Genomic DNA, 27,322 nt, shown 5'->3' with positions numbered 1-27,322 from the left:
CATTAGCAAAGGCTTGTCTCGCCACTGTCTCCAGCCTTCTTTGTGCCGGCTCTTCCCTTTCACTTTCACTCAGAGGACTGACAAGTACAGAGTGGAGGCCCTGTCATTTTCTCTGCCTCTTTTTGGAGGCCTGGGGTGAAAAGTCTGCTGACATTTCATTCTGCTGGCAAAGGTCTTAGGAGCTTCCTACTATAGAACTGAAGCTATAGCATCCTATGCTATATGGGTGAACAAGATGTCTCGTCCATCGGAAGTACTTAGCAGTTAAATGAAACCCTTCCCAGCTTCTCAGTCATTACAGCTTTCCCATATTCGATCCAGTGAAAACAAATGGAGCTGTTTCCAAAAGACTAAAAGTCTCTTTCTGATTCCCTTGGAAAAAATGAGTGAACCACTAGCTTCTCCAGAACAGCCAGAATTAGTGGAAGAGTGAGCATCACTTAATGGAGGCAATTTTGTTGAGCAGGGAGTTAAGTGACTGCTCAGGTTCCTCATCCTCCCCACCAAACAATCCAGAACAGCGTGGCATAGGGAAGCTGTTAGGTGCCCTCAGTCTCCCTGGGTACATGCCTTCTGAACTTGGTATGAGTCTTAGGGATTCTACTGGACAGGAACTAATCCCCTTCATTCTTCCCTGCTACTGGCATCTACCAGATGTGTTGGTGAGGGGGACAGGGATAGGATAAGGAGGAGAGCCACATGTGCCTCAAACAGGAATGGGGTCAGCAGTTGTCCCAGGAACCTCAGCCTTCCATTCTGCCAACTTCCTACTGAACCCTCTTGCACTTTGTCTTCAGTTCCCCCTCTGAAATACTCCCTCTCTGCAACCACTATCTCTTCTTTCCTGTTCTCACCCTCGTCATGTACAGGCAGATTTCCATGCACTCCAGTGTCACAGAAACCAGCCCTCTTACTCTCTCCTATGTAGAACTGCAATTAGTCACTCTCATTTCCAGCCATACAAGTTGTAACACCTGCATCCCTCTTTCATTATTAGCCCTGCAACCAAATCTCCTGACACAAGTTCTGGTTTATAAGATAAATAGCAGGAGGTAGCTTAGCACAGACAAAAACTTTGAGGTGTCTTTGCATTAATATTAATTTGCATCAATTATATCAACTCAACGTGTCCTTGTTTTCACTTGTTAAGTAGGGAGCTCTTTTCAGATAAAAATAAGAATTTATTGGAATAGTATTATTTCTTATTTGATTGGAGGAATAGATTTAACAATTTGTTGGGGTGACATGCATTGAAACAGTTTGTGAAATAGGAGAGCAAAATTCTTACTCCTGATCCTCCTTCCATCATAACCTATAATGAGACGCCATAGGGAAAAAGCCTATATTCACCCTCCAGTCATTCTGTCTTCTTTTGGTCAAAACTGATGAAAGCTCATGAATGTCTTGTTCTCTTGTAATCCTTACAGAACTGTATCAGGTTCCTGTTGTCGGGGTGGCAATGCCCATCATGTGGTTCTACCTTCTCATGAACATCTTCACTCAGTATCCTTTAGTCTTTGTGGTGCTGCTGTTACCCCTTCTACCCCTTCCTTAGTCTGACAGGGAGGAAGTACCCACATCCTTTTATTCTCAGAACACCAGGACAGAGCATTCATTTCTTATCTTGATACCTTTTCTTCAAGAAACAAGGAGAAAAATGGCCCTTCCAGAAATCTCCTTGCTGAAAGATGATATTTCACTCTTTGTCAAAATAAGATGACAGAACAGAGATGCTAATTATAGAGATACAGTGAGCAAATAAATGGTGTGACAACTGATAAGAAATGTATTAAAGGCAAATAGTTGTATATCTAAAAGATGCAGTGAGTGAGAGATTTAAGGATTTATATGCTATGATGATCTGGTAATTTATAATTGTATGTTAAACATTCTACCACCTTAAGGGATGTCCTGAATTCCTGAAAAAGGAATTTCAAAATTATTTGAATAAATTTTAAACAATTTTAAAAGTTCATATTGAGGCAAACCAGTGAGGCTGACTTTGTTTGCTTTGTGGAAATCAGGCTCATAGTAATGGAGCATTGAGTTGAGTCATAAAATTAAAGAATAATGTCATAAACTCCTGAGGCATCTCAGGATGAAACTGAAGAATTTTCTCTTGAGATTTGGTTAAATGGCTAAAATCATCTGGAAAGGTTCAGAGTTAATAGAAAGTTTTTAGGCACAAATGAATTGGGAATGGCAGTTGGAATGGCAGGAATTCTGTGGGATAACCTGCTGAAAAGTCTCTCGGGCTACTGATTCTTAGACTTAAAAGCACCTTACAACAAAGCCGTGTACTGCAGCCTAATTCTCCTGACTATGAAAAACTCCCTTAACTTCTGTTCTTCAGGTATGTTTGCATCCGGGGAGTGTTCATCCTCACCACCGAGTGCACCTCCCTCACTGTGACACTTGTGGTGACCCTGCGCAAATTTGTCAGCCTCATCTTCTCCATCCTCTACTTCCAGAACCCTTTCACCCTCTGGCATTGGTTGGGTACCATGTTTGTCTTTGTGGGGACTTTGATGTACACCGAGGTATGGAATAGCCTGGGAGTATCCAGGAGACAGTCCCAGAAGGTGGACAAGAAGGACTGAGGTTCCTCTGGAATAGACTCTTCCAGACTTAGGAGGATGGTGTTGTCATGAAGTTCTGGCTACCATCCCACTTTCTTTATAGCTTACATACCCCAGCATAGATCCAAATACATAGCAGGGAATCCTCATATGTAGGGGGATTTTAGTATTCCTGATGTCTATGCTGACTATTATTTGCAGCTGCTGGCTGAATCCTCTATCCCCCAACTCAGAAATAGAAAAGGATCTCTTGTGCAGAGTATCCATTTGTATTTTTATTAAAGTGTTCGAGATATGTATTTATTAAATTCCAAGGATGTGAAGGAGCTAGTTTTATACCAGTGGTCTCAGACAGGATTTCCCTTTTCCCAGGAGCCAATAATAGTCCCAGTCCCACTCTATCACCAGCAATAGCAGACCGTGCAGACCCACCTAACATAATCACCTGAACCATCAAGTGGGTGATTAGCTGAGGAAGTAGTAACGTGGCTGGGAGCTGCAGTGAAACTGGAGCAGGTCAGGCGGCTGTGCCTCTTCTTCCCCACTAATAGTCTCTTTTGTTCTTACTGGCTCCCCCATCCATCCAGACGTAAAATAATGGTAACATACTTGTGGAATATCCTGCTTATAGCAGCCATGAAACAGTCCAGTTATAAGCACAGCTGTATTAGGACTCACTATGGTCCACAGTCAGTCTTTGTGCAAAAGTCATGAACTGAATACATTTGGTAAAGAGGGAGCTCTTTTATGTGAAGGCCGAGATGGCATCTTTGGGACTGTAGTGAACAAGTTTGCTTCGTGCTGGCGGGACCTGATCAGAACTTCCAGGATGAGGTCCATTCCCTGGGACCCAGGAGCATTAGTGGTCAGTCTCTTCTAAGGTGTCCAAAGGCCAGGGAGCATCAACGCTGCTCAGGAGCTTGGGTGAAGTACATGAAAACCAAAATCTGTCAGGCCACCAGTTAGATTTTAACTTTACATAAAATTACATCAGGTCAAATCATGATTGTATTAAAACCAAAATCTTATCACGAAGTATCAGCTGAATGTGGTACTTTTCTTTCAATTTTATGATATCTGTATCTTTTGTCTTTTGTTAGACAATTAAAAATGTATTTGCTTCTTTTTTGATCATTTCATAAATTGAATTTCCCTCTGAAAATTAATAGAATATCATTTTTGGTCGGATAAATTATTTGGTTTATTATTTTGTTTCCCAAATAAGAAATAGGAGATTTGTAGAAAGCAGTATTCCTTACATTTTTCTCAGGTCTCAGTTCCCTGCTAAAAGTGTCCCTCAAACAAATGTGATTTAATTCAAACATGTTGGTAGGGCCTTCTTTGTGCACAAAAGTGTTCTAGGCTCAGGGGTTACAAAAGAGAGCAGCCTCTGGTTCTCTAACGATGCACACAAAGGATTGGGATATAGAGCTCAAGAAAAGCAGGCAGAGCATGGTAAGATCAGACAAGGATGGGGGCGGAGCTCTGAGCAGGGCCTGGAAGAGAGCTCAGGCCTTGGGAGACGGAGAAGGAAGGAAGGAATACATTCCATGCAAGGACATGGCCTCTCTTGACTTTTCTTCTTTGAGGATATAGAAAAATAAACTCCAGTTTTTTTGTCAGATGCAGTATTATATGTGCCCCTTTTTCATAGAAAAGCCAGCGTAAGTTTCTGGGCAGCTGGATGGTACAATGGATAGAGTTTGAGCTCTGGACTCAAGCCCCGTGTCAAATGTGACCTCAGACACTTCCTAGCTATGTGATGTTGGGCAAGCCACCCAAGCCTGCTTGCCTCTCTTAAATGAGAAAGAAATGGCAAGCCACTCCAGTATTTTTGTCAAGAAAACCCAAAAGGGGGTCGGGAAGGGTCAGATATACCTGAATAAACTCAATAACTATAAGAAGTGAGTTTCCTGAACTATATCCAGACTATAGTTGCCTGTACTGTTCTCTGTGTTTACAGAATGGAGCCTAGTAGCAATATTGCAAGCTTTTGTGTTCAGAAATGTGGGGGTTACCTTCAGAAAGGTACTTAACTTTGCAAAATGTGTTTTCCTTGTGTAAAATGAAGATAGTTGTTTGCACACCTAGAAATTCTCAAGTGTTGAAACTGAATTGATTTTTTTTTCCCCCAAAACATATCCATGGATAATTTTTCAACATTGACCTTGCATAGCCTTGTGTTCCAAATTTTCCTTTCCTTCCCCCTTTCCCTCTCCTAATGGCAAGTAATCCAATATATGTTAAACACATTAAAATATATTGAACTGATTTTTAACATTAATATGCCAGTATTATTAATGGCAAAAGTGTTTTATCCAGGACACAGAATTAGATATGGATCAAATTCAAAGAGTTTGAAAAGACTATAATGAATCTGCTACATATTACTAAACATTCACTTAAAGAAAATCAAGAAATCATTTGTTAAGCCTCTTCCCTAGGAACTCCACTGATTCCATCACCATCCTGGGGCTGCTTTTATGCTTACGAAAGTAAAAATACAGGCTTGTGTTAAGCTTCATTTAAACATATATAAGGCACATTTGTTTTTAAACAATTAAATCCTTGTGATGGATATGAGACTTCATTTTTGGTACTCTGATTGTTTCCTTTGATCAGCATCTGGCATCTATTTATGGTAATAAGGATGTTACATATGTGTAGAACACTAGAACTTGTGAAGACAATGAAACAAGTCTACTAAACAGAAGGGAGATGGTACATTAGATTTCTTCTCTCTGGCGATTTAGATCAAGAAATCTATCAGGCAAGCAGTTCTGAGATCGTTCTCCCACGCTGTTTCATTACTCACTTATCCCCTTGGGTTTGGTAACCCACTCTTTACTGTTTTTAACCTTTATTAGAAAAAAGCCCAGGAACTAGGATGGCAAACATCAGTTCAATTTAATTTAATGAATTCAATTCAGCAAATATTTAGTGAGTGACTATCCCACCTATTGGAGCAAAAGACATTCCTTTTCTTCATGTAATATTGTGTCTTGACCTCAGTTGGACTTCAGATATGGGGGATTGCTGTTTACAAGATGGACTTTAGTGACAAAAGGTGTTTAAAACTCTGAAGCTAAAGCAAAGATAAGTGGAATTGATGTGAAACGTGTGTGCTTTCATTGTAGTCAATGATTTGGTTTTTTTCTCAATAGTATTTTATTTTCCCAATTATATGTAAAGAAAGTTTTCCACATTCATTTTTGTAAGACTTTTGTGTTCCAAATCTTCCCCTTCTCCCCTCCCCAGAACATCAAATAATTTGATGGAGGTTAAACATATACAATCCTTGTAAACATATTTCCATACTTGTCATTTTGTACAAGAAATGTAAGAACAAAGGGGCAAAACCAGAGAAGGAAAACAAAAAGGTGAAAATAGTATACTTTGATCTGCATTTGATCTCCATAGTGTGTTCTTTCTCTCTCTCTCTCTCTCTCTCTCTCTCTCTCAATGCGGGTGGCATTTTCCATCCCAAGTCTGTTGGATTGTTTTGGATCACTACATTGCAGCCAATAATTTGTAACAAGATGCTGCAGTGCTTCGTTTGGTCAATATTGAAAATTAATAGTAACTGATTTTTCCGAGATTTTTTTTTTTTTTTAAAGGACTTTGGTCAGTTTTTAAAAATATCTCTACTCTCTTGCCAATCTAGACTATTTCTTTTCTAAGGCTAGCTAGTCTCCTTGCCCCACTACCAACCTCCACTCTTCTCCGGTTGATTCATTCATGTGTTCTTTTCACCTAATAACCCACATAATCTATCAACAGTGTACCCAGTTACTCATTGAATTAGTGTATGTTTTCATTGGATATTCATTGTGTAACTGTGTATTACGTATGAGTAGATATAACTTTTGCAAAAGTAGATATGAGGGATATATGGATACATGCTTGTGTGAAACTGTGGGAAGAGTGAATGTCAATAAATACATATGTGGATATAGTTTGTCATTGGGGCTAAGTGCAATTGTAACTCCTCTTCCCTTCCCAAACTACTCATAAGTTCTGTACTGTTGCCGTTTGACAACAAATGACTGACTCCCCTATTCCTACCCAAACACTTCATATTTAATTACCTACCTCTCTTTGTCCAACAATGTCAGCTGGGCATAGGGATCAGAAACAGAATTCATTAGTTCCAATGCTAGAAATTTATCTATTAATATTGTATATTCAAAGATGAAGAGTTTGATATATTTAAAGAACTCTACTTAAAACTTGACCAGATGTGATTTTCCCCCCTTTTTGCATCATAAGAGAAAGCTGTGAAGAATTAATTTTTTTTTCATTTATTTGAAATATCTTCAGGATTTAAAAAAAAAAAAAAACTACTTGAATCTAATTGCTACTGTTTTCCTTTTGGGGGTTGGGGGTGGGGGCAAGGCAATTGATGGTTAAGTGACTTGCCCAGGGTCTCACAGCTAAGAAGTGTTAAGTGTCTGAGGATGGATTTGACCTCAGGTCCTCCTGACTTCAGGGGTGGTGCTCTATCCAATGCTGCACCTAGCTGCCCCATAGATAATTGCTTCTTGATGTAACTCATCATTAAATTGAGAACAGAAGTTTTTAGCACAAATATAAATTGAATTTCCTGCTGTTGGCAGATGTTAGCTATGACATGGATATATAGATGTGCATGTATGTGTGTGATCTACAAAATTTGTGAGTCACTGAATGTGGATAGAAAGAGCTGTAGATCTACAAATCTGTACCATTCAGTGTATTCCCAAATTCAGTGACTTAGATGGGCAGAATAACAAGCTGGAGCTGAGATTCTTCACATTCATTTCTTTCCCAGCACAATTAGCTTTGTGACTAGTTACTCAACATTTATTTGGCAGTTCACTCACGTGACATCATAGACCAGTATCGTGGACAAATTGCTTATGTTCTCTGTCAAGATTGGCATCCTGGTTTTCCAGAACTAGAACTGTTCTGATGGCTCTCAGTTATGTACTGGATATAGGATATGTCACATCCATGTTCTTGACTTTTTTTCTTTGCTGGTATTCTGACTTGCAAACAGATGGAAAGCAAATAGGAGACCCCACTCTTATCCTGCAAGAGAAGGGGGGGGGTGGCAAAATAATAATATGTAATTGAAGATAGCTGAAAGTAAATCTGTCAGTTTTTTTTTTTTTTTAACTATTCTGATAACCTGGTAGTAAAGTAGAACAATACACATATCCTGCATTTATTAATGCCTGGATAGAAGGGCAAATAGCAGCACTGAAGTTTCTTTATTGTTATTTAAGGAAATTGCCTTCCTATTGTCATATATTCATGATCTATTCCTGTTGGTTTCTATGGAGAGGTTGATAGATCTTATTGTTGACTGAGTGTACCTGTCGAATCTTAAGAGACAAATCATCCACAGTTGTTACACTGCTATTCACTTTATGCTTTTTCCTCTCAATAGTCTGCAAAATTTCCTTTGAAATTTCAAAAAATGAAAGAGATAAATCTTACCTGCATTATATATCAAGCTGAAAAGCTTTTCATTTAAATTTACTCCAAATAGATCTCTCTTTTAATGAACATTTCATTTGTTCAGCATTACTTCACCTCATAATCTCACCTGTCCTCCACCAAGTCATTTCAGTGTCCTATAAGGGCAGCTTTCTAGACTCCAATAGAGATTAAAGGTCTAGTCATGGTTTCATCTGTAAACAAATATAGTCACCCTGCTACTTCCAAGGGTCATTGGGAAGAGGAATAAAAGAACAACTTGAGCACTCTGCGGTCATATGGGTTTTACAAAGCAAACTGAAGGGCTACCAGAAAGGTGTTTTGAGTTTTTAAACTTTCATTATTCAAATTACTTGTTTGGTAAAGTGAGGCACTCTGCCATACAATGATATTTGCCAGCGTCCCACAAAGTATGAGGCCCTTGGCATCTAAGACAAATTTGGACTGATTTTATCTTACTGATATTGGATTTTGGGAACAATGAATGACTACTGCAACTCAAAGAAAAGGAATAATGATTGTTACAAAATGCAAAGGAATTTTAGTAAAGAGTTTAGTAAGTAACTAGGACTGTTCTTTTTTGTGTGATCCCCTTCATTCCTAAGAGCATAAATAGATCCTGAACCAAAAATAACAGACCTGAAAAGAGATTTACAAATAGTATGTGGTGGACACAGTAGATAGAATGCTGGGCCTGAAATCAGACTGACTTTTTTTTTTTTTAAATTTTTATTTTCCCTAATTACATGTAAAAAAAAAAAAATCCCCCTTTTCTCAGGTGGGTTTATACATGTACATTCATTTTAATTTTTTTTTTTTTTTTTTACATATTCTTATGAATCATGTTGGGAGAGAAAAAGCAGAACAAAAAGGAAAAATCATGAGAGGAAAAAAAAAGAAGGGGGAAAAAGCAAACATAGGATATGTTGCTTTATATTCAGTCTCTGTAGTTTTCTCTGGATGCAGACAATGTTTTCTATCCAGACTTTATTGGGATTGCCTTGGATCTCTAAACCACTGAAGAATCAAGCTGACAGACTTAATGAACTCAAGTCACGTCCTAGCTGTGAGACCCTAAGCAAGTCACCCACTCCTGTTGGCCTCAGTTTTCTCATCTCTAAAACAAGTTGCCACAAAATCTCCTAATGGGTTCATGAAGAGTTGGACACAATGTAAACAACTGAATAATGGTGGGAAGTGGAGGAACTGGGGTCGTTTGAGGTCTGTTCAAAAATCAGTTGACAACCAGAATGTTATGTGAACTGTATCATGAAACATTGACTTGGTCATCAATGTTTTGAATAGTGAAATAAAGATGAAACAATATTTTGTGAATAAAAACATTTTGCCAAACTGAGTTATTTGGTCATTATGTAGCTCAAATTCTTACTTTCTCAACTCGGCACACCCATAACATTTTTATTCTGAATTAGATAGCCATTATTTGCTGGGGAGGGAAAGGAGGGGTTCCATTTAATTAAATGTTCAATGAAATGATAATAAAAACATCTAAGAACTCAACTATATGTGAAAAACAATGGGATATTTAGTTTTAAACATATACACAGAGCAGAACTATTAGATGTTATTCCTCTTCCCACACCACATTACTCCTTTCATTTTTGATTCCTACATTGTCCCTTGAGCCATTCCCATTATTGGACTAAGGGAATGATGTTACTTTTTTTCAATATTTGCTTAAATGATTAACTTATACGTATTAACTATTGCTTTTCAAGAATATATGCAACTTTTAAATTTTCTTTTTTTCATACTTAGGGGTGAGCAGAGTGGGCTTTTGTTTCTTAATACAAACATTTGTAAGCAACTTTGTCATGCTTACGAACTGGATCAATCTCAAAACACTTCTCAGGCTATTTATATATCAATGTTTAAAAGATCAGTGGAACCTTTTGAAGTTTTCATTGGCTCACTGCAATCATCACTAAAACTTAAGAGACCCTGGTATCAGCTCTGCAAAATCAGCCCATCTTGACTATCTAAATCTGCAACCTGTTGCATTCAGGTAAATCTGATGATAAGGCACTTCTCTCTCGGGTTAACTACAGTCAGCATGCTCTATCAGGTGCACTAGCCACAGATACAGCAAATTAAAAGAAAAAGCAGATGAGTGATTTGGCACTTAATGTAGCATAATTAAAATTCATCTCTTTAAAATCACAGAGTAACTTTGTCAAAGGAAAGGGCATGACATGCTCAAACAGTCCTGAGTGTGTAATTACTAACAGGTGCAGTTTTTGGCTCTTTAGAAGATCCATCAGTCTGTGGAAGCATAATATCTTGGTAGTCATGGGGTTTGTCAACCACCGAGTAGTAATACATCCCGTGTTTGGAATTGCAGAGCTAAAAGTAAAAATGACCCTTGAGAAGAAATTGTAGTTCAGTTCTGAGAGCTTTTAGCAGATTATTTCATCAAACTCCACTACCCTTCATGTGTTGTCAATAACACACTGCAGAATACAGCAAGCATGACCACCAGACCAAGCAGAAACTGTAGTCAAAACCAATGGTCAATGTTATTAACGTTAAGACATTTCTTTTTTCTATGAGCAGTCTGTGAACTTTATTTTTTTTTTTTACAACTTAAGGGATTTTCAGTATATATATATATATATATATATATATATTTAAAGATCATGCTAAATTTGGAGAGACTCATTTAGTCAAAAGTGAGGTTCAGAAGATCAGAAAAAATAGGAACCTAGGGATAGAATGACTTGGCAATAAGACTTATTTGGGGTGAGACTTTTATGTCAGTCAGTGCTATCCCAATCATGAACCTGTGGTATTTGCATATTTATATTTCAATGATCTGTTAATTTTATCCCCATGGGTACATCTTCCAATAATGCATATTACAACCCCACCTTAGCTTTTAGGGCTGTTGTAGTGCCTCCCCAGTTGTCCCCCCCCCAAAAAAAAAAAAACAACCTCAAGTGACCACTCTATTCAGTATATGCCACTTTGCTTGGTTTCAGTTTTAGGGAACAAGATGTCTTCTAGGTTAAACTCATTACCTGTAACCTTGTCATCTGCTGCTAACTCAAGCCCTCACTGGCACATCTCCTCCCAATGCTTTCTTTTATAGAGGGTAGAAAATGGATTTGCTTAATTTACTCCAATCTACATTTGCTGTTCTCCCTGATTTCAACTCCATGGAACAAGATGCTCTCCTGCTGGGTGCCCCCTTCTCCCCTTCCCACTTTCCTGCCTGATTTTATGTGTTATATCCCCCAGTAAGTTGTAAGCTCCGTGAGGAACACTATATTTTTATTTAAAGTGACTGATGCATAATAGGGTCTTAATATCTGTTTATTGGATTGGTCAACTTTTTAAAGACGTCTTTCTTTGTGAATATTTGACATTGGGCACATTGACATGTCATTCTCCTTTGGTGGTTGTTCAATCATGAGCCTGAAATGGGGTTTTCTTGGTTAACATGGTGGACTGATTTACCATTTCCTTCCTTCTTCAGCTCATTTTACAGGTGAAGAACTGAGGCACACTGGATAAGTGACTTGCCAGTCATCACACAGCTAAGTGTCTGAAGCTGGATTGGAACTATGAATATGAATCTTCCTGATTTCAAGCCCAGTGCTCTTATTCACTTCATTATCTGTCTCAATTCTCCTTTAAACACTTAGCTTAAGTATAAATTGGTGCAAAGCCTACATTTATAATTAACAGAAGCAACAATAATCAGTTTTCTAATGCAAAATTAGGAAGCCGAGATTTCAAAGAAGAAAAAAAAATCCCTTTTAAAGGGAGAGAGGGGAGTGACACATTTTAATTGATTTAAACCTAAGAGGAGAAAAAGTTATCAAATGGGGGAAAAATGTTTGAGGGAAAGAGATTTAAACACTGACAATTCACTTCTGTTCTGCAACATAGCCTAAGATTTGAATTTTGTTACCTTCATTAAGCTAATTAATTCTCTTTAAAAATCATCTTTTTTCCCCCCTTCAATCAGTGTCAATGTCCAATTACAACATGTCAGCAACCAAAGTGTAATAACACAAATGTTTATGAAGGAAGGGTACTCTGGGACTGCCAAGATTAGTGATTCACTCCCTCTCTCAAATTTGCAATCACTTTTTTTCCAACTGTTCACAATTGCCTTGAGATAACTTTTTAAAAGGAGATGTCTAACTTTCCTTCTTCCTGCCAAACTTGGGCCATATAGTTCTTCTCTCCCTCATGGATATAATGATATATTAAGAAACTCCCTTGAGGGCTTTCTCCTACTCCATTAACCCAGATGCAAAGTCCTGTTAATTATTTAAAGAGATAATATTCTTAGATTAAAGAAAGCAGCAAATGCCATTTTCTAGTGATTAAATGTAAAAGCAGCTGACAATTGCCATTGGGTTATCTAGTGTTAAGAGCATCATTTTTTTTAATGGAACTGGAAAAGATTCTTCTTTGTTTCTCTGTAAAAATGTTTCCTTGTAGAGGGATTTAAATACTTTGATATGATTTTAGCTTTTTCCCTGATGCCTTTGATAGATTGTTTATTTTAGGCATCTATATAATGATTTATGACAATCCAAGAATTTTATGTACATTATCACACTTGATTTTCACGTTAGTTCAATATGATTACATTATATGTAAGAAGGTACTTAGGTTTCCTTGTAGAAGAAGAATGAAAGCTTCTCAAGGTCAGAGATTGTTTCCCCATTTTGCCTTTGTACTCCTGCTACTTTCCTAGTGCCCATAGGTTTATTATGATTGCCTTTTTGTCTGGATCTGGTCTGTCAAAATGCACTTTCTCTAGTTTCTGTTTGATTTTGAGATCATGTCTATGTCTAGTGTTCCTTGGTTTATCCTTACCAGGTACTGGTGAGAAAACTGAGTTTTGCTGCTTCCTTTCCCTGTGCCATTCTTGCCAATTAGCTCCTAAACTCAGTTTTTCTAAACTGAATGAAGGAATGCATGTATTATTAATAGGTAAATATAAAAAGCTTTTAAAATGACTAAACTTTTTTTTAAATCACGATTTCAAATGTACCCTTGAAAATTCAATGTCCTAAAACTTGAAAGTCCCCATTATCCAACCCTAATTATATCTCTAGTTTAGCAATCATTTAGTCCATCCCATTTATTTTAGAAAAGAGAAAATTAGAAATGACTACTCACATAGCATGAGATTCTCTCAAGAATTAAATCCTGATCAGCTCATACTACCACTATGAAACATTCTTACAGGGATTATAAAAGTCAAGCTCTTTAGAAAGACCAATATGGCTATACAGGGAAGTCATCAAACAGAACTCAGATTTTAAGAACAATAACTTTTAAATGGCACTTGCTATGTGTCAGTCATTGTGACTTAAGGGAAGCACTTTATTATTATTTCAATTACATTTGATCTTTACAATGACTTTCAGAGTTAGGTGTTATTATCCTCATTATACAGATGAGAAAACTGAGACAGACAGACAGACTTATCTGAGGTCATACAGCTAAGATGTGTCTGAGACTGGATTTGAACTTACTTAGGTCTTTCTAACTTCAAGTCCTATGCGCTACCCACTGGACCACATTTATAAAGGCATCTATGGTATGGTGGAGAAAATACTAGACAGTCAGGAAGAGTCGAGTTCAAATTGTGCCTTAGATACTTAGCTACCTTGGGCAAGTTCCTTAATCTATCTCTCTCTGCTTCAGTTTATTATAGCACCTGCCTAAGAGGACTGTTATGAAGCTCAAATGAAATATCATGTACAAAGTGCTTTGCAAATCTTCAAACCTTAGATAAATGCTAACTATTATTCTTACAGAAGGTAGCAAGGGGAGTTGCCACAGAGGATGATTTAAGCATGTTAGGAAGAACTCTGTCCTTGACTCTGCCCTGTTCAACATTTTTATCCTTGCCTTAGATGACAGAACAAGAATGATGTCCAACTCTACTAAGATGAAATTGATTAGTGAAAAATGTAAAGTCCTGCCGTGGGATTCAAAAAGGTATCTTCCCAGGAGATGTGACTAGATAAGCAATGACTCCCGTGAAAAGAGCTCTTGTTGGCAGTACAGTGGTTGGTTGTTACCCGTGGTACAATAATGTAAAGACCACCGATGTAGCCTGAAGAACCCATCTCATTGCTGATTCACAGCACTGTTGCAAACGCCTTTTCTTATACAAAATCCTATGTAAATGTTATTAAAATTGGAGTGTTTGGGGGGGGGGGGGAGAAAGGCATCTAGACTTTGGATTTCGTTACTGTGATGAACTATATCGCTGCAGATCAGTACATTTGTTTATTTGCTCTTTAGTCATATACACCTCTGTCTCCCCTTTTGGAGTTTTGTTAAAGATACTGGAGAAGTCTGGCATTTCCTTCCTTGAGGAAACTGCAGAAAACTGAGTTAAGTGACTTTTCCTGCATCAAACTGTTGTATGTTTCTAAGGCCAGATTTGAACTCTAATTCTTCTCACTCCTGGGCCATTGTACCACCTAGCCACCTGTAATTTATTGTCATAGTTGCCTATAACACTGACAGGTTAAGTGACTTGCCCATAGTCACATACAGAATGCATCAGAAGAGATCTGCCTGTGCTCACACTGCTGGAAAGTGTCAAGGCAGGGCCCATAATCAGGTCTTCTTCACTATCCACTGTTCTGGGAATTCTTGACCTGGAGATGGATAAGGGGACTTCATGAACTTGGATGAAAAAATGAAAAAAGAAAAGTTGCCAAAAAATTTTACAGCAAGTGTTTTTGATAAAATTCTCACTTCTCAAATATATTGAGAACTGAGTAAAATTTGTGAGAATTTGACTCATTATCCAATCAATAAATGATCAAAAAATATGAACAGGAAGTTTTCAGATGAAGAAATCAAAGCTGTCAATAGTTATATGAAAAAGGGCTCTAAATTACTACTAATTAGAGAAATTCAAATGTAAACAACTGAGGTACCACCACCTCACATCTATGAGATTGACTAATATGACAAAAATAGAAAATGATAAATGATAAGTGGGAAAATTGGGACACTAATGTGCTATTAGAGTTGTGAATTCAACCATTCTAGAGGATATTAAAAAAAAAAATTAGTGGTGTTTTATTTTTCCAATTACATGTAAAGATAGTTTTCAACATTTATTTTAGATTTTGATTTCCAAAATATTTTTCCTCCTTCCTTCCACTCCCTCCCCATCCCCAAGACAGCAAGCAATTTGATATAGATTATGCATGTACGTAATCTTTTTAAAACATATTGCTTATGATGTAAAAGAAAAATCAGACAAAAGGGAAAAATCATGAGGGAAAAAAGCAAATAAAAAAAGGTAAAAATAGTATGTTTTGATCAACATTCAGTCCCCATAGTTCTCTCTGAATGCAGATGGCTCTTTCTCTCACGAATCTATTGGAACTACCTTGAAACACCAAGTGTTGCTGAGAAGAGCTGGATTTTTAATAGTTGATCATCACACAGTATTGCTGCTACTGTATACAATGTTTTCCTGATTCTATTTATTTCACTTTGCATCAGTTCATACAAGTCTTTCTAGGTTTTTTGTCATCATTTCTTATTACACAATAGTATTCCATTACATTCATGTCTACAGCTTATTCAGCCATTTCCTAATTGATGGGCATTCTCTGTTTTCAATATTTTGTCACTATGAAAAGGGCTATGATAAATATTTTTGCACATGTAGGTCCTTTCCCCTTTTTTATGATCTCTTTGGGATATAGACATAGTAATGGGGTTGCTAAATCAAAGAGTATATACAAAATTTGGTTGCCCTTTCAGCATTGTTCTTAATTGCTTTCCAGAATGGCTGGATCAGTTCACACCACCAACAATAAATAATGTTCCAATTTTCCCATATCCTTTCTAACATTTATCATTTCCCTTCTTTTGTCATATTAGTCTGTTTTTTTCTAATCTTGGTTGTATTGGTTTTATTTTTTGCAAAATTTTTAAATAAAACTTAATTATGCCTCAAATTATTTATAATATATAAATATATAAAGTTATATAAATATATTAGCATATTTTAATATAATCAAAATTATCTTTTTACATTTTATAATGTTCTGTCTCTTTAGTCATGAACCTGTTCAACTTCTTTAAGAATTTGGATGCTATCTGACTTGGTTATATATGTTCAGTATTGATATTTCATTGTTTACAGTACCTTTTAGCAAGATATAGTTTTCTTCCTTATCTCTTTTAATTAGGTTTATTTTTGCTTTTCCTTTGTCTGAGATCAGGACCGCCACCTCTGCTTTTCAAAAAATTTAATCTGAAGCATAATAGATTTTGTTCCAGCTCCTTACCTTTATTGTATGTGTCTCTCTGCTTCAAATGTGTTTCTTGTAAACAATATACTGTAGGATGCAGGTTTTTGATCCACTCTGCTCTCTGCTTCCATTTTATGAAAGAGTTCATCATCACATTCACAGCTGTGATTACTAACCATGTATTCCCTTCCATCCTATTTTTCCTTGTTTGACCCTTCTCTTTCACCCTTCCCCTCCTTACTAATGTTTTACTTCAGAAACTACTGCCTTCCCTTTATCAGTCCCTTTACTTACTCTCCTCCCCATCCACTTTCCTCTCAGGTAAGACCAATTTCTATATACTGATTGTGGATATTAATCCTTTTTTGAGCCAATACTGATGAGCGTAAGGTTCAAGCAATACCTATCACCTATTTTTCCCTCCACTATTATAGATTTTTCCATATCTCTTCATGTGAAATAATTTACTCCATTCTACCTCTTCCTTCCTTCAGTACTCAATGCATTCCTCTTTCTCATCCTTCATTTTTTATATCATTTCCTTAAATTCACCTTATACCCTTTATATATATATATATATATATATATATATATATATATTCCTTTTAGATGTACTATTGGTGATGCAATTTTAAAAAATTACAAATATCTTTCCATGTAGGGAGGTAAACAGATCCATTGAATCCCTTGTTTCCTTTTTTTTTTTAGGCTTCTCTTGGGTCTTGATATTGGGGATCCCATTTTTTGTTCACGTCCTTCTACTTCATTGAATGACTTTTTTTCCCTTGAAGTATTTTGCTTAATTTTGCCACTTGGGTTATTTCTGGTTGTTGTCCTAAGCTCCTTTACCTTCTGGAATGTCATGACCTCTGATTCTCTAATGTTGCAGCTGACAAGTCCTATGTAATCCTGTATTAATGATCTTTAAAATTCAAAAGGAAATTTGGATTGGATTGGAGTCAATTTGCCCATAGTCTAAAAAAAAAAAAAACCAAAAATCTGTAAGTCCAAGCAGGGCTGAGTCCTTTCAAATAAGGGAGCTCCAGGCAAAAGCAAAAACTCCATGTGGAAAGATGGAGAGAGTGGGGCCCAATGGGAATTTTATTCCCTGAATTGTTCCAGTGGGAGAGAAGATAGGATACTTTGGGAAGAACCAGATCCTTTTTCAAGAAAGGGGAAGGGAGTAAAAAAGAACTACAACTGGCCAGTTTTGATCTGCAGCGACCTGTACTGGGGATAACAGGTGTTTAGTCATTTCCAGTTCTTCGTGACCCCATTTGAGGGCAGAGATACTGGAAGCATTGGCCATTTCCTTCTCCAGTTTATTTTACAGATGAGGTAATTAAATCAAGCAGGATTAGGTAGTGACTTGCCCAGCTAGTAAATGCCTAACTCTAGGTTTGAACTCAGGTCCTCTTGACCCTGGGTCTGGTTCTTTATCCACTGCAATATCTAACTACCCCAGTTAAAGTGGTAGCTCATTTTTGATAAAAAGTCAGTAGGGCCTTTTATGTTTGTTCAGAAAAAATTGGTTGTCTTCTGGGAGTACACATTCACTGCCTCGTGGAACAAAGGTAAGTGGTTCACTGTTAATGACACTTTTGAGAATTTGGAATAATGGATTTCTCAATCATTTTTCTAAACCAAATTGAAGAAAAAAATATTGCCCAACTACTAGCGAGCCCTTGCTCCCTTCCATGAAAAAAACAGCATTAAAAAGCCATCATGCAAATGTAAGCTTTACATATATGACTTTTTGGATCATAAAGGTTCCATCTGTTTTTGCCCCAGGCATCTCTATGCTGCAGAAACAAGACGTGACGGGAGAAAGTTGCTGAGTTGGTACATGTTTATTCCAATATTGAGAGACCAGAGAGAGAAATCAACAGCATCCTTGGAGAACTATGGTTTCAGGCATTCAAGTGGAACAGAACAATGGCTTAGAAATAGATGATGGAGAGGGAGAAGAAATGGGGGAAAGAAAGTCCTAGCTAAAATATCCTGGAATTGAGATCTTTCCCAATGTCTGACTTCCTTTCTGAGGTGAATAGCTACTCAATTTCAGAATAGGAACAGCTGGAAGGAACATTTCTGAGCATGTTTATCCATATCAATCAGTCACAAGCAGGTATTTGGTGTCTATTAATTTGTCTGGCAATTATTGCCCAGGGCTTGGATTCAAGAAGATTCACCTTCCCAAGTTCAAATCTGACCTGACACTTACTGACTGTGTGATTCTGTGCAAGTCACTTAACTGTTTTGTCTCAGCTTCCTCAGCAGCAAAATGAGCATCTACTTTCCAGGGTTGTTTTGAGGATTAAGTGAGATACTATTTCAAAGTATTTAGTAGGGCACCTAGTAAGTGTTTATTCCCTCCCTTCCCTCCTAGGGGCAATTAGGTAGTCAATGAAGTTTATTGATTGGTGGCTTACAGGTTATACTTGTGCTTCAGGATAATATCTTAATTTTAACCAGGGAAATTAATCAGGAAGCAATTGTAATAGTCCAGAGGTACTTAGGGCCTGAATTAGAGAATGATCATATGACAGAGAGAAGGGGATATAGGTAAGATGTTGTCAGAAAGATTTGGCCATCTATTGAACGTGAGGGGTGAGGAAGAGGGAGTAGTTGAGTGTCGAGAAGACTTGCCCTACTTGCTCTTGAGAAAACCTCCAAAGGATTTGACAGTGATATACTCCTTAAAACTACAATGGGAGAACAGATTTAAGAGAACCATTCCTTTGGTATACACTGGGTGGGGGTGTTTATGTCCCACAGCCCTTGGATTTGAGCTGAGTTTGTTTCACTCAATTCTAGATCTATCAGAGCATTATAGAAAACTGTGGTAATAAAGGATGTTGTTGAGGGAAAGAGTCATCTTGAGTCTGGGATGCCAGTAAGATTCGATTCCAGAATTCCAGGATTCAGTTGGTAAATAGGAACTTAGCAACTTGGGAGATAGACAAGGGCTACAAATAGAGAAAGAACTAATAGTTCTTATAGATGACAACCGTACCCATGGGCACTCCCTAAACCTACTGCTGGTGGGTGGGCAGGACCTCAATATGGTCGTGATTGTGAGAGATCAAGCCACATTTGTGATAGTTCCAGGCAACCAGTCCTGGTAGAGTGCAAAATTCTAAATAGTCACAGTTATTTATTATCTGCAAACTTCTATATTAAGCAAAACAAAGAGCAGGAGCCTTTTACAAATGCATCTAGGTCACCTTTGAAAACAACATGTATATAAAAATAAGAAGATGACTTGGTAGAATTTCTTTGGTGTTAGGTAATGCATTTAATTAAGGAATCAGAAGAACCCAAGAAAGTGTTCTGTAGGCAATAACACACACACACACACACACACACACACACACACACACACACTCAATAGCTATCAGGGAAACCAACCACCTTAATATGAGCAAATAGGAAAAAGCTCCCCAGTCCCTCATTTTTCAGCTTCCCATGGGATAAGTCCATGTGAATGTCCCCTAGGCACAACGAATTGAACATATTCACATTTACTTTCTCAAAGATCCTGCCCTATTCCTAATTTTCTTATGATGTCACCATCCTCCCAGTTACCAGGTCCAAAATTAGAAGTCATTTTTGACTTCTCCCTTAAACCACATGTCCAATTATCAACTAAATGTTTATCTCTATCCAAATCCTCTTTTCACTGAAAATACTCTAATTCAGATCCTGGACATTTCTTGCCATCTCATTGTAGCTCTTAGGATGCTATTATAACTGTTGTTCTTGCTTCCCCATCTCCCTATCTTCCAACACACCTGTATATTCTTGGTCCCCAGTACCTGGCTCTGATCATACTTCTTAAAAATCTTTAGTAGTACTGGGTCTGTATCCCAAAGAGATCTTAAAGGAGGGAAAGGGACCCGTATATGCAAAAATGTTTGTGACAGTCATTTTTGTAGTGGCTAGATACTGGAAACTGAGTGGATGCCCATCAGTTGGAGAATGGCTGATAAGTTATGGTATATGAATATTGTGGAATATTATTCTATAAGAAATGATGAGCAGGATGATTTCAGAGAGGCCTGGAGAGACTTACATGAACTGATACCAAGGGAAATGAACAGAACCAGGAAATCATTGTATATGGCAATAACAAGATTATGTGATGATCAACTATGATGGATTTGGCTCTTCTCAGCAATGCAATGATCCAAGGCAGTTCCAATAGACTTGAGGGGGAAAATGCCATCTGCATCTAGAGAGGGAACTGTGAAGACTAAATGTGGATTAAAGAATAATATTTTCACCTTTGTTTTTCTTTTACTTTGATTTGTACAACATGGCAAATATGGAAATGTGTTTAAAAGATTGGCACATATCTATATCTTATATCAGATTATTTGCTGTTTTGGGGAGGGGGGAAGTAGGGAGAAAAATTTAGAACACAGTCTTACAAAAATGAATGTTGAAAACTCTCTTTACATGTATTTAGAAAAATTTCTTTAGAAAGATACTATTGAAAATTTAAAAAAAAAAAAAAACCTGTAGTAGATTCCCAGTGCTAAATAAAGTATGAATTGATAATCTTGGAATCCAAGGATCTATGCTATTTGATCTCAATCTACCTTTCTCAGCTTTTCGCCTCTGTCTTCCTCCTCTAGTTAAACTAGACTCCTATCTTTCTTCCATTATCATCTGTGACTCTTTGCCATCCTCAAAACATGGAATAAATTTTGCCCTCATTTCAGTCGGTCTCTCTTCAAGTCTCTACTCATGAAATCTTACCTGATATTCTCAAATGAAGATGATCCTTCAATTTCTCAGAGCTCTTAGATCATTCCACTGCACTTATGTCTTCTTCACTTTTGTCACAGTTATTTGTGTACATCCTTCCCATTCAAATGTTGGAAGTTTCCTGACACTAAGTCTAAATTAAATCTATTTTTGTTTGCCTACCACACACCATAGTACCTTATATAACATAAATGATTTAATAAATGTTTTGTTTCATGACGTGATGAATTATCACTTGTAGGTGTTTAATTTTCAAAGAAGTAGGAGACTAGAAAAATCCATTTAATAATGCAACTATATTGAACACAATTTCATCATTTCTCTTTGATTATTCAGAAACACAGAATTATGGGAAATTAAAGGTCTGATTTCTACCCATGTATAATGTTTCCAATAAGTGGTCATCTAGCCCTGACTTAAAGACCTCCTGTGAAAGGGAAGTCACTACTTTACAAGGCAGTTCATTCCAATTTGAAACAACTCTGATAGGAAGTGTCTCCTTTATATTGGGCCCAACTCTGCTTTGTAAAGGTCCTTCAGAAGCTTGTTATGTCTTGAGGACATCATTATGAACATCCATTTTTATGATGTTGGTAAAATATGGAAAATGCTGTTTAACAGATGTTCAGTGGAAGGAATGTCATATTATTTTAACTGAAACAATTATCCACAAGCTGAATTCTTGAAATTCTTTGGTATTTGGCACTACTTGTATCATGAGAAAATGTAGCCAAGCATGAGATTTAAAATTACATTAGAATTAGTGTAATTTGGACCTCTGGGCCTAGCCTGATAGCTTTGTTAAGAAAGGGAATTTATCTTTACTACTTCAGATTGGCAACTGAAGTTGTTTGGCAAAAATTCTGCAACTGTTCGTGCACTGCTTGGGACGCTGAGATATTAAAGGATTTGCCCTCCCAGGATCACAAAGCTAGTCTGTGTCTTAAACTGAATTTGAACCTGGATCTTCTTGTTTGGAGGCCAGTACCATTACCATGTTTTCTGTATTACTCATTTGATTTAATGATAATAAACTAAGTCAAAATAATGGATCTGACTTAGAAGTTTGGTCAGTACTCATGAAGTTTAATCAAGATCCAGGGGAAAAATTAAAACATGTCATGAAAGCTTATGTACTGCTGATAGCATAATCTGTTTTACAAAGCCCAGAAGGATCCATGCCATTGAGCTGCAAATCTAAGTGAAACAGGAGACTAAATATTAAGTGGATAGTCTCCAATCAAGAATACAAAAAGAACAATTGATTGTGATTTAAAAACAACTTTTAGAAAACTTCTGGAAAAACAAAAGCCAATGGGCTCTCTGTAACTACTTAGATTTTCCCCCTGCTTCTAACAGTCATGAAGATTAACATAAGTTATAAAACCATTTCTACTAGACCACAATATTTAGCCAACGACAAGAAGTACCTAACCTGAAACTAAAGAGAGTAACATTATTTTCTTTGTTCCCTAATATCATTGACGTGATTCAAGGGAACAATAGATGCAACTTAAAATAAAAAATCAGATTGAAGAAATTCACATTCATGCTTTTTAAATGTAGACTTTTTAGGTAAAGGTGATTCCCTTTGAAAGAGACAGTTGGTGCCTTTTAGCCACAAATAAGGTGTAATTTCCCAATCCTTTCTTACCTTATACATACTATGATAATTCATGATGGAATATCTACCAATATTACAAAGTGGCAAGTGGAAAATTTTCAGGCTGGCCCCCAGGTTAGTACTAAAAATATTTTAAAATCACCATGAACATATCATCACATGGATCTTGGGAGATTTCTGCTCTCTGTGACATTTCAAAGCAAGAAACAGCTGGGAAAATCATTTATAGCTATGGAGAAAACTGAAATGTCATTTTTTGAAGCTAAAAATAAATCACATTTTTCTTTTGAAAAGACAGAAGCTATTCAAGAGAGTTATAAAGAGACTGATTGAGAGTACTAAAGGCCCATGGAGCATTCTTTTGTAGGCATCTGGTTGGGAAAGATAAAGTTAGAATCAGTAGCCAGGTTAGATAGAGGGCTTGCACGAGTGAAGCAATTTTTTCCTCTTGAAGGCAGACATTAAGCACTGGACTATTTTCGGCATTGTGGTATGGGAGGGAGGACAATTTTGGTGTTGACACCTGTCTCAGTGACGGGTTGGTGTCCGACGGGTCTTAATTTGCCCTTTTTATCAGGTACTTCAAGTGAAGATTTAGCTAATTGTTCTGTAAAAAATGAAAAAAATAAACATATTTTTGTAAGATGAAGAAAATTAGGGTTTTACTAGTCTGAGGGAATTCTAGATTCTTTCTAAGCAAACTGGGAAGCATAAACAAACACTAAACTAAATAGCAATGAGGACATGTGGAAGACAGTGTGTACACATAAGAATGGATTATTCTAGAGGGATTTAGGCTTTTGCTCAGAGATGGCCAAAGAGCCACTCTCCTTCAAAAGAAGATGTTAAGCTCCAATTCGTCTACCTTAGTTATGTTCCCTAGGGGCATCCAATGGAATGTACCAATGCCCAGATTAATTTTCTTTTCCCTCAACACCCTCCTCCCTCTAAACATTCTTCTAGAAACAAGTAATTTGATGCCCTTCTTTAGAAAAGCACCAGCCCAGTGAGTGATTCAGCAAGCAGCCATTTGTACAGGATAGGAAAGAGCACGGAACCCAGGTTCTCAGGGGTAGAAGCAGCCTTGGAGGCCATTCTAATACAACTTGTACCAGGACAACGATCCTCTTTGCAGCATCTTTAACAAGATGATGCTGATCCAGGCCTGGAAATCTCCAGGGATGGTGAATGTATCAGTTCCTGGGACAATCTCCCATTTCCACTTCTGAAAAGTTATAATTGCAAGGAGATTTCTCCTAATATCAATCCGAAATTTGCTTTGCTATAACTTCTTGTTCCTAGTTCTGTTTACGAAGGTATAAGGTCTGATGGGTCTTTTTAATTTGGAAAGTTATAAAAAGATTAGAGTTCTATCTCAGTGAGAGGTTAAAAGAAAGGGAGCAAGGACTTCTCCAAATTTCAATGGGAAGAGAAGAACATCCATGAGTAACTAGGTTAATTTCAATAGCATCCCTGCTGGTAACTGAATTCTTGCTTTGGACCCTGGCCCAGAGGACAGACCAGAGTAACTTTCTTTCTATAAGGATGTGTTATAAAAGCACTAATTGCCAACCAGAGGCAGCTGATGAAGAGAACATCTTCACATTGTAAGAAAAGGTGGGAGGGCCACCAGTGATCAAATAAATCTTGTTCAAGTATAGTTGAGCTAACACATATGGAGATGAGAAATTTACCACTGTGTTTAATCATAAGAATTTTGAGCAAAAATAATAAAAGACTGAAGAACCCACTTCTAGCAAATAGTAGCAAAGTACATCATCTGGGGACCACTTGGGCAGTTCCTGTAAACTACCAAAAGGTAACCATGGATATATAAAGAAAGAAAGAAACTGTTATGTAACACCTACTATGTGCCAGGCACTATTCTAATTGTTTTTTAAAATATATGTTATTTCATCTTCATAACCATCCTGGGAAATAGGTGATGTCATCATCTCCATTTTCCAGTTGAGAAAACTGAGCTTAGTGTCTTGCTCAGGGTCACACAGTTAAGAACTATCTATGGCTTGATTTGAACTCGGGTCTTCCTGATTCTAGATACAGTGCTCTGTGCTTTGGTGCTCTCTAGGAGCCTCTGTAAAGAAGAGGGCATTTTTCATCCTAAAGAATAACACGCTCTACTACTCTTCAGGTTATAATAGGAAAAAAAAAAAAATAAGGCTTCTTTGAAAAAGAAATGGAAGAAATGTTTTAGGGAGGAAAGAAAAAAAAAGTTTCAGAAGGGAAAGGGGAATCAGAAGGACAGGGAGGAGGAGAAAATAATAAAAAGAAACAATGGAGGGACTGGTTACTGAGCACTCCAAGCTAAGTCATTGTAGCAGGCAGGTACAAGGCTCTTCCTCAGAGGGCAGGATTGGAACTGTACAGGAGGATATTTCAGGGATTGTTGATGTCTATCCACAAATGCTATCAGGGTCTTACCAGTGAATGTTAGAGAAAAGATGGAACAAGCAGTGATTGGTAACTGCTAAAGCTGACAAATAGCTCTTTGTACACTTGGCAGAAATAAAACACGTCTGTTGTCTTCTTGGGGTCTATATCCCAAACACCATTTTCTGCTTTTCTTGTAATTCACATGCAGGCAAATGATCCCATCAAAGGATATCTGGAAAGTATTGCTATGGATGCAAAGTCCAAGTCAGGAACTGAAGATATCAGGGACATGGGTGGTGTTCTTATGATTGTCATTCAAATTTAAGGTAAGGGATTTAGAAGAGAAAATCAGAATGAGGATGCTGGGGTGGAAATTTCTCTAGAATAAAATTCTGAAGGATTCAAAAAAAATTAATGGAGAGGAAAAAAGGGGAAATGAAGAGACTAATTGGATGGAGTTCACTGACCAATTCAAAATTTTCAAAAAATGGAAGCAAAGGAAGATAAAACTTAAATAGAAAAGGGCTACAATCCTAGAAGAGTGTCAGGAGTACTAACACCCAGAAGGAAGGAGGTTTATGATGAATGCTTAAGACACTAAGAAAGGGGCTCTTAAAAAACAAAACAAAACATCTAATAAGATGTTGAAGGTGAGATGAAGATCAAGGAGGGGATAGAAGCATTGCAAGGGGGGAATGGGGACAATGGATGACTGTGAAAAAGCAGAGCTATCTGTTTTTATTTTACTTTTATTTTCTAAGTAAAATTATCTTTGGTCTGAGGAAGACAAAACAAAAATGGTTAATTGATAATCAAAACCTGAGCTATTTGGTATTTGTCACCAGGTGTGTACTGATGATGAATCAAAACACTAGGCTAACATCCTAGAATACTAAGACAAGTGTCAGAGATCTTTGAAAATGGTGGAAAATGAAAGAGAGTGTAGGAATGAAAAGAAGCCACAAGAAGAAGAAGAAAGAAGAGGAGGAGGAAGAAATAAAAAAGAAAAGGAAATTATAGGTCCTAAAGTCCTATATAGCTTTCTAGGTTATTTACACAGAGTACATACAAATGGGATTGCTGTGTATTTCAGGAATATCTTTAACAAAATATCTCATATTGTACTTACAAACTAAATGGTGAGAAGTGAGTTATGTGAAGACAAGTAAGCTTGTAGTACAGAAAATTCAGCATTGGTTGAATGACTGGATCCAAAGAGACCAGTAATTGATGAATTACTGACAAGGTAAACATCTAGAGTGAATTACCCGATGGATCTGTCTTTGGCCCTGTGCTTCTCAATATTTTTTATCAATGACATGAATGAAAGCATAGATGGCATTGCTTGTCAGATTTGCCAGTGACACAGAATTGGCTAAAATGTTGGATGAGACAATATCAGGATACTGAGAGATTTTAAAATGTTAAAATAATGTTCACGTTTAATAAAATTACATTTAATGAAGGTAAAGGTAAAGTTCTATACTTTCTTTCAAATAATAAAACCAAGAAGAGATGGAGGGAAATATCCTCCTAACAGTCCATGTGGGCTTTTTATTGAACTACAAATTCAATATCAATCTTAGGGCAATATGGCAGCTGAAAAAGTGAATTCAATTTCAGTCTGTATTAAGAGAGTCAATAATGTTCTGAACAAATAAAGTGATAGTCTTACTGTACCTGTCAGACCACAATTGAAATATGTTTTTCAGAGAGAACTGCATTTGCAGAAGGACATTGACAAGCTATAGAGCTATATAGACAAGCCTGTCCAAATGAGGCAACTAATATTGTGAGAAGGCCTCGAGATCATATCATAGGAAGTGTGATTGGGAAAACTAGAGAGGTTTGTTTAGAGAACTGACCACTGTGGGCAGTCCTGTGCTCGTACCCAATAGTGCGTCGGCCCCCTTCTCACATCTTCAGGTCGAGATTGAACTTCCTCCTTATCTCTGTCTCTCAGAATCTCTATCTTCCTTCAAAGCTTATCTCAGGCACCTACCTTCTGGGTTTGTCTTTCCTTGTAAATGGCACGTGCTCTCTGTCCCCCCATTTCTCCCTCTCTCTAGATCTCTGTCTCTATCCCCTCCCTTCTCTCTTTCTTCTTCTCCATCTTTCTTCCTCCTTTTCCTTTCCTTCTCTGTCTCTCTCTCCCTCTCTCTCTCTTTTTTCTGTCCATCTGTCACTTCTCA

At 37.2% G+C, this 27,322-nt stretch overlaps 2 protein-coding genes across 4 annotated transcripts in view; one reads left to right on the top strand and one right to left on the bottom strand.

Moving 5' to 3' along the window:
• Window positions 1-3,405, top strand: part of SLC35B4 (solute carrier family 35 member B4) — a 31,107-nt gene extending 27,702 nt beyond the window's left edge. For both annotated transcript variants that reach the window (XM_003771625.4, XM_031939088.1), the window contains exons 9-10: window positions 1,428-1,503; window positions 2,354-3,405. In XM_003771625.4, coding sequence (XP_003771673.1) covers window positions 1,428-1,503; window positions 2,354-2,600 — 323 coding nt within the window. In that variant the 3' untranslated portion in view covers window positions 2,601-3,405. The remainder of the gene's footprint in view (window positions 1-1,427; window positions 1,504-2,353) is intronic.
• Window positions 3,406-7,347: 3,942 nt separating this feature from the next.
• The window catches only part of LRGUK (leucine rich repeats and guanylate kinase domain containing), a 143,399-nt gene continuing 123,424 nt past the window's right edge, over window positions 7,348-27,322 (bottom strand). Inside the window, exon 20 of one of the 2 annotated variants that reach the window (XM_031939086.1) lies at window positions 7,348-7,649. In XM_031939086.1, coding sequence (XP_031794946.1) covers window positions 7,645-7,649 — 5 coding nt within the window. In that variant the 3' untranslated portion in view covers window positions 7,348-7,644. Of the gene's footprint in view, window positions 7,650-22,560; window positions 23,344-27,322 lie in introns of those variants that run through there. The other variant, XM_031939085.1, reaches the window with a different exon arrangement.

This window comes from Sarcophilus harrisii, chromosome 5 (assembly GCF_902635505.1).
Source record: "Sarcophilus harrisii chromosome 5, mSarHar1.11, whole genome shotgun sequence".
In the NCBI taxonomy this organism is placed as follows: Eukaryota; Metazoa; Chordata; class Mammalia; order Dasyuromorphia; family Dasyuridae; genus Sarcophilus; species Sarcophilus harrisii.
Note: the sequence above shows the minus strand (reverse complement) of the source record. Positions and strands in the feature narration are given on the sequence as shown.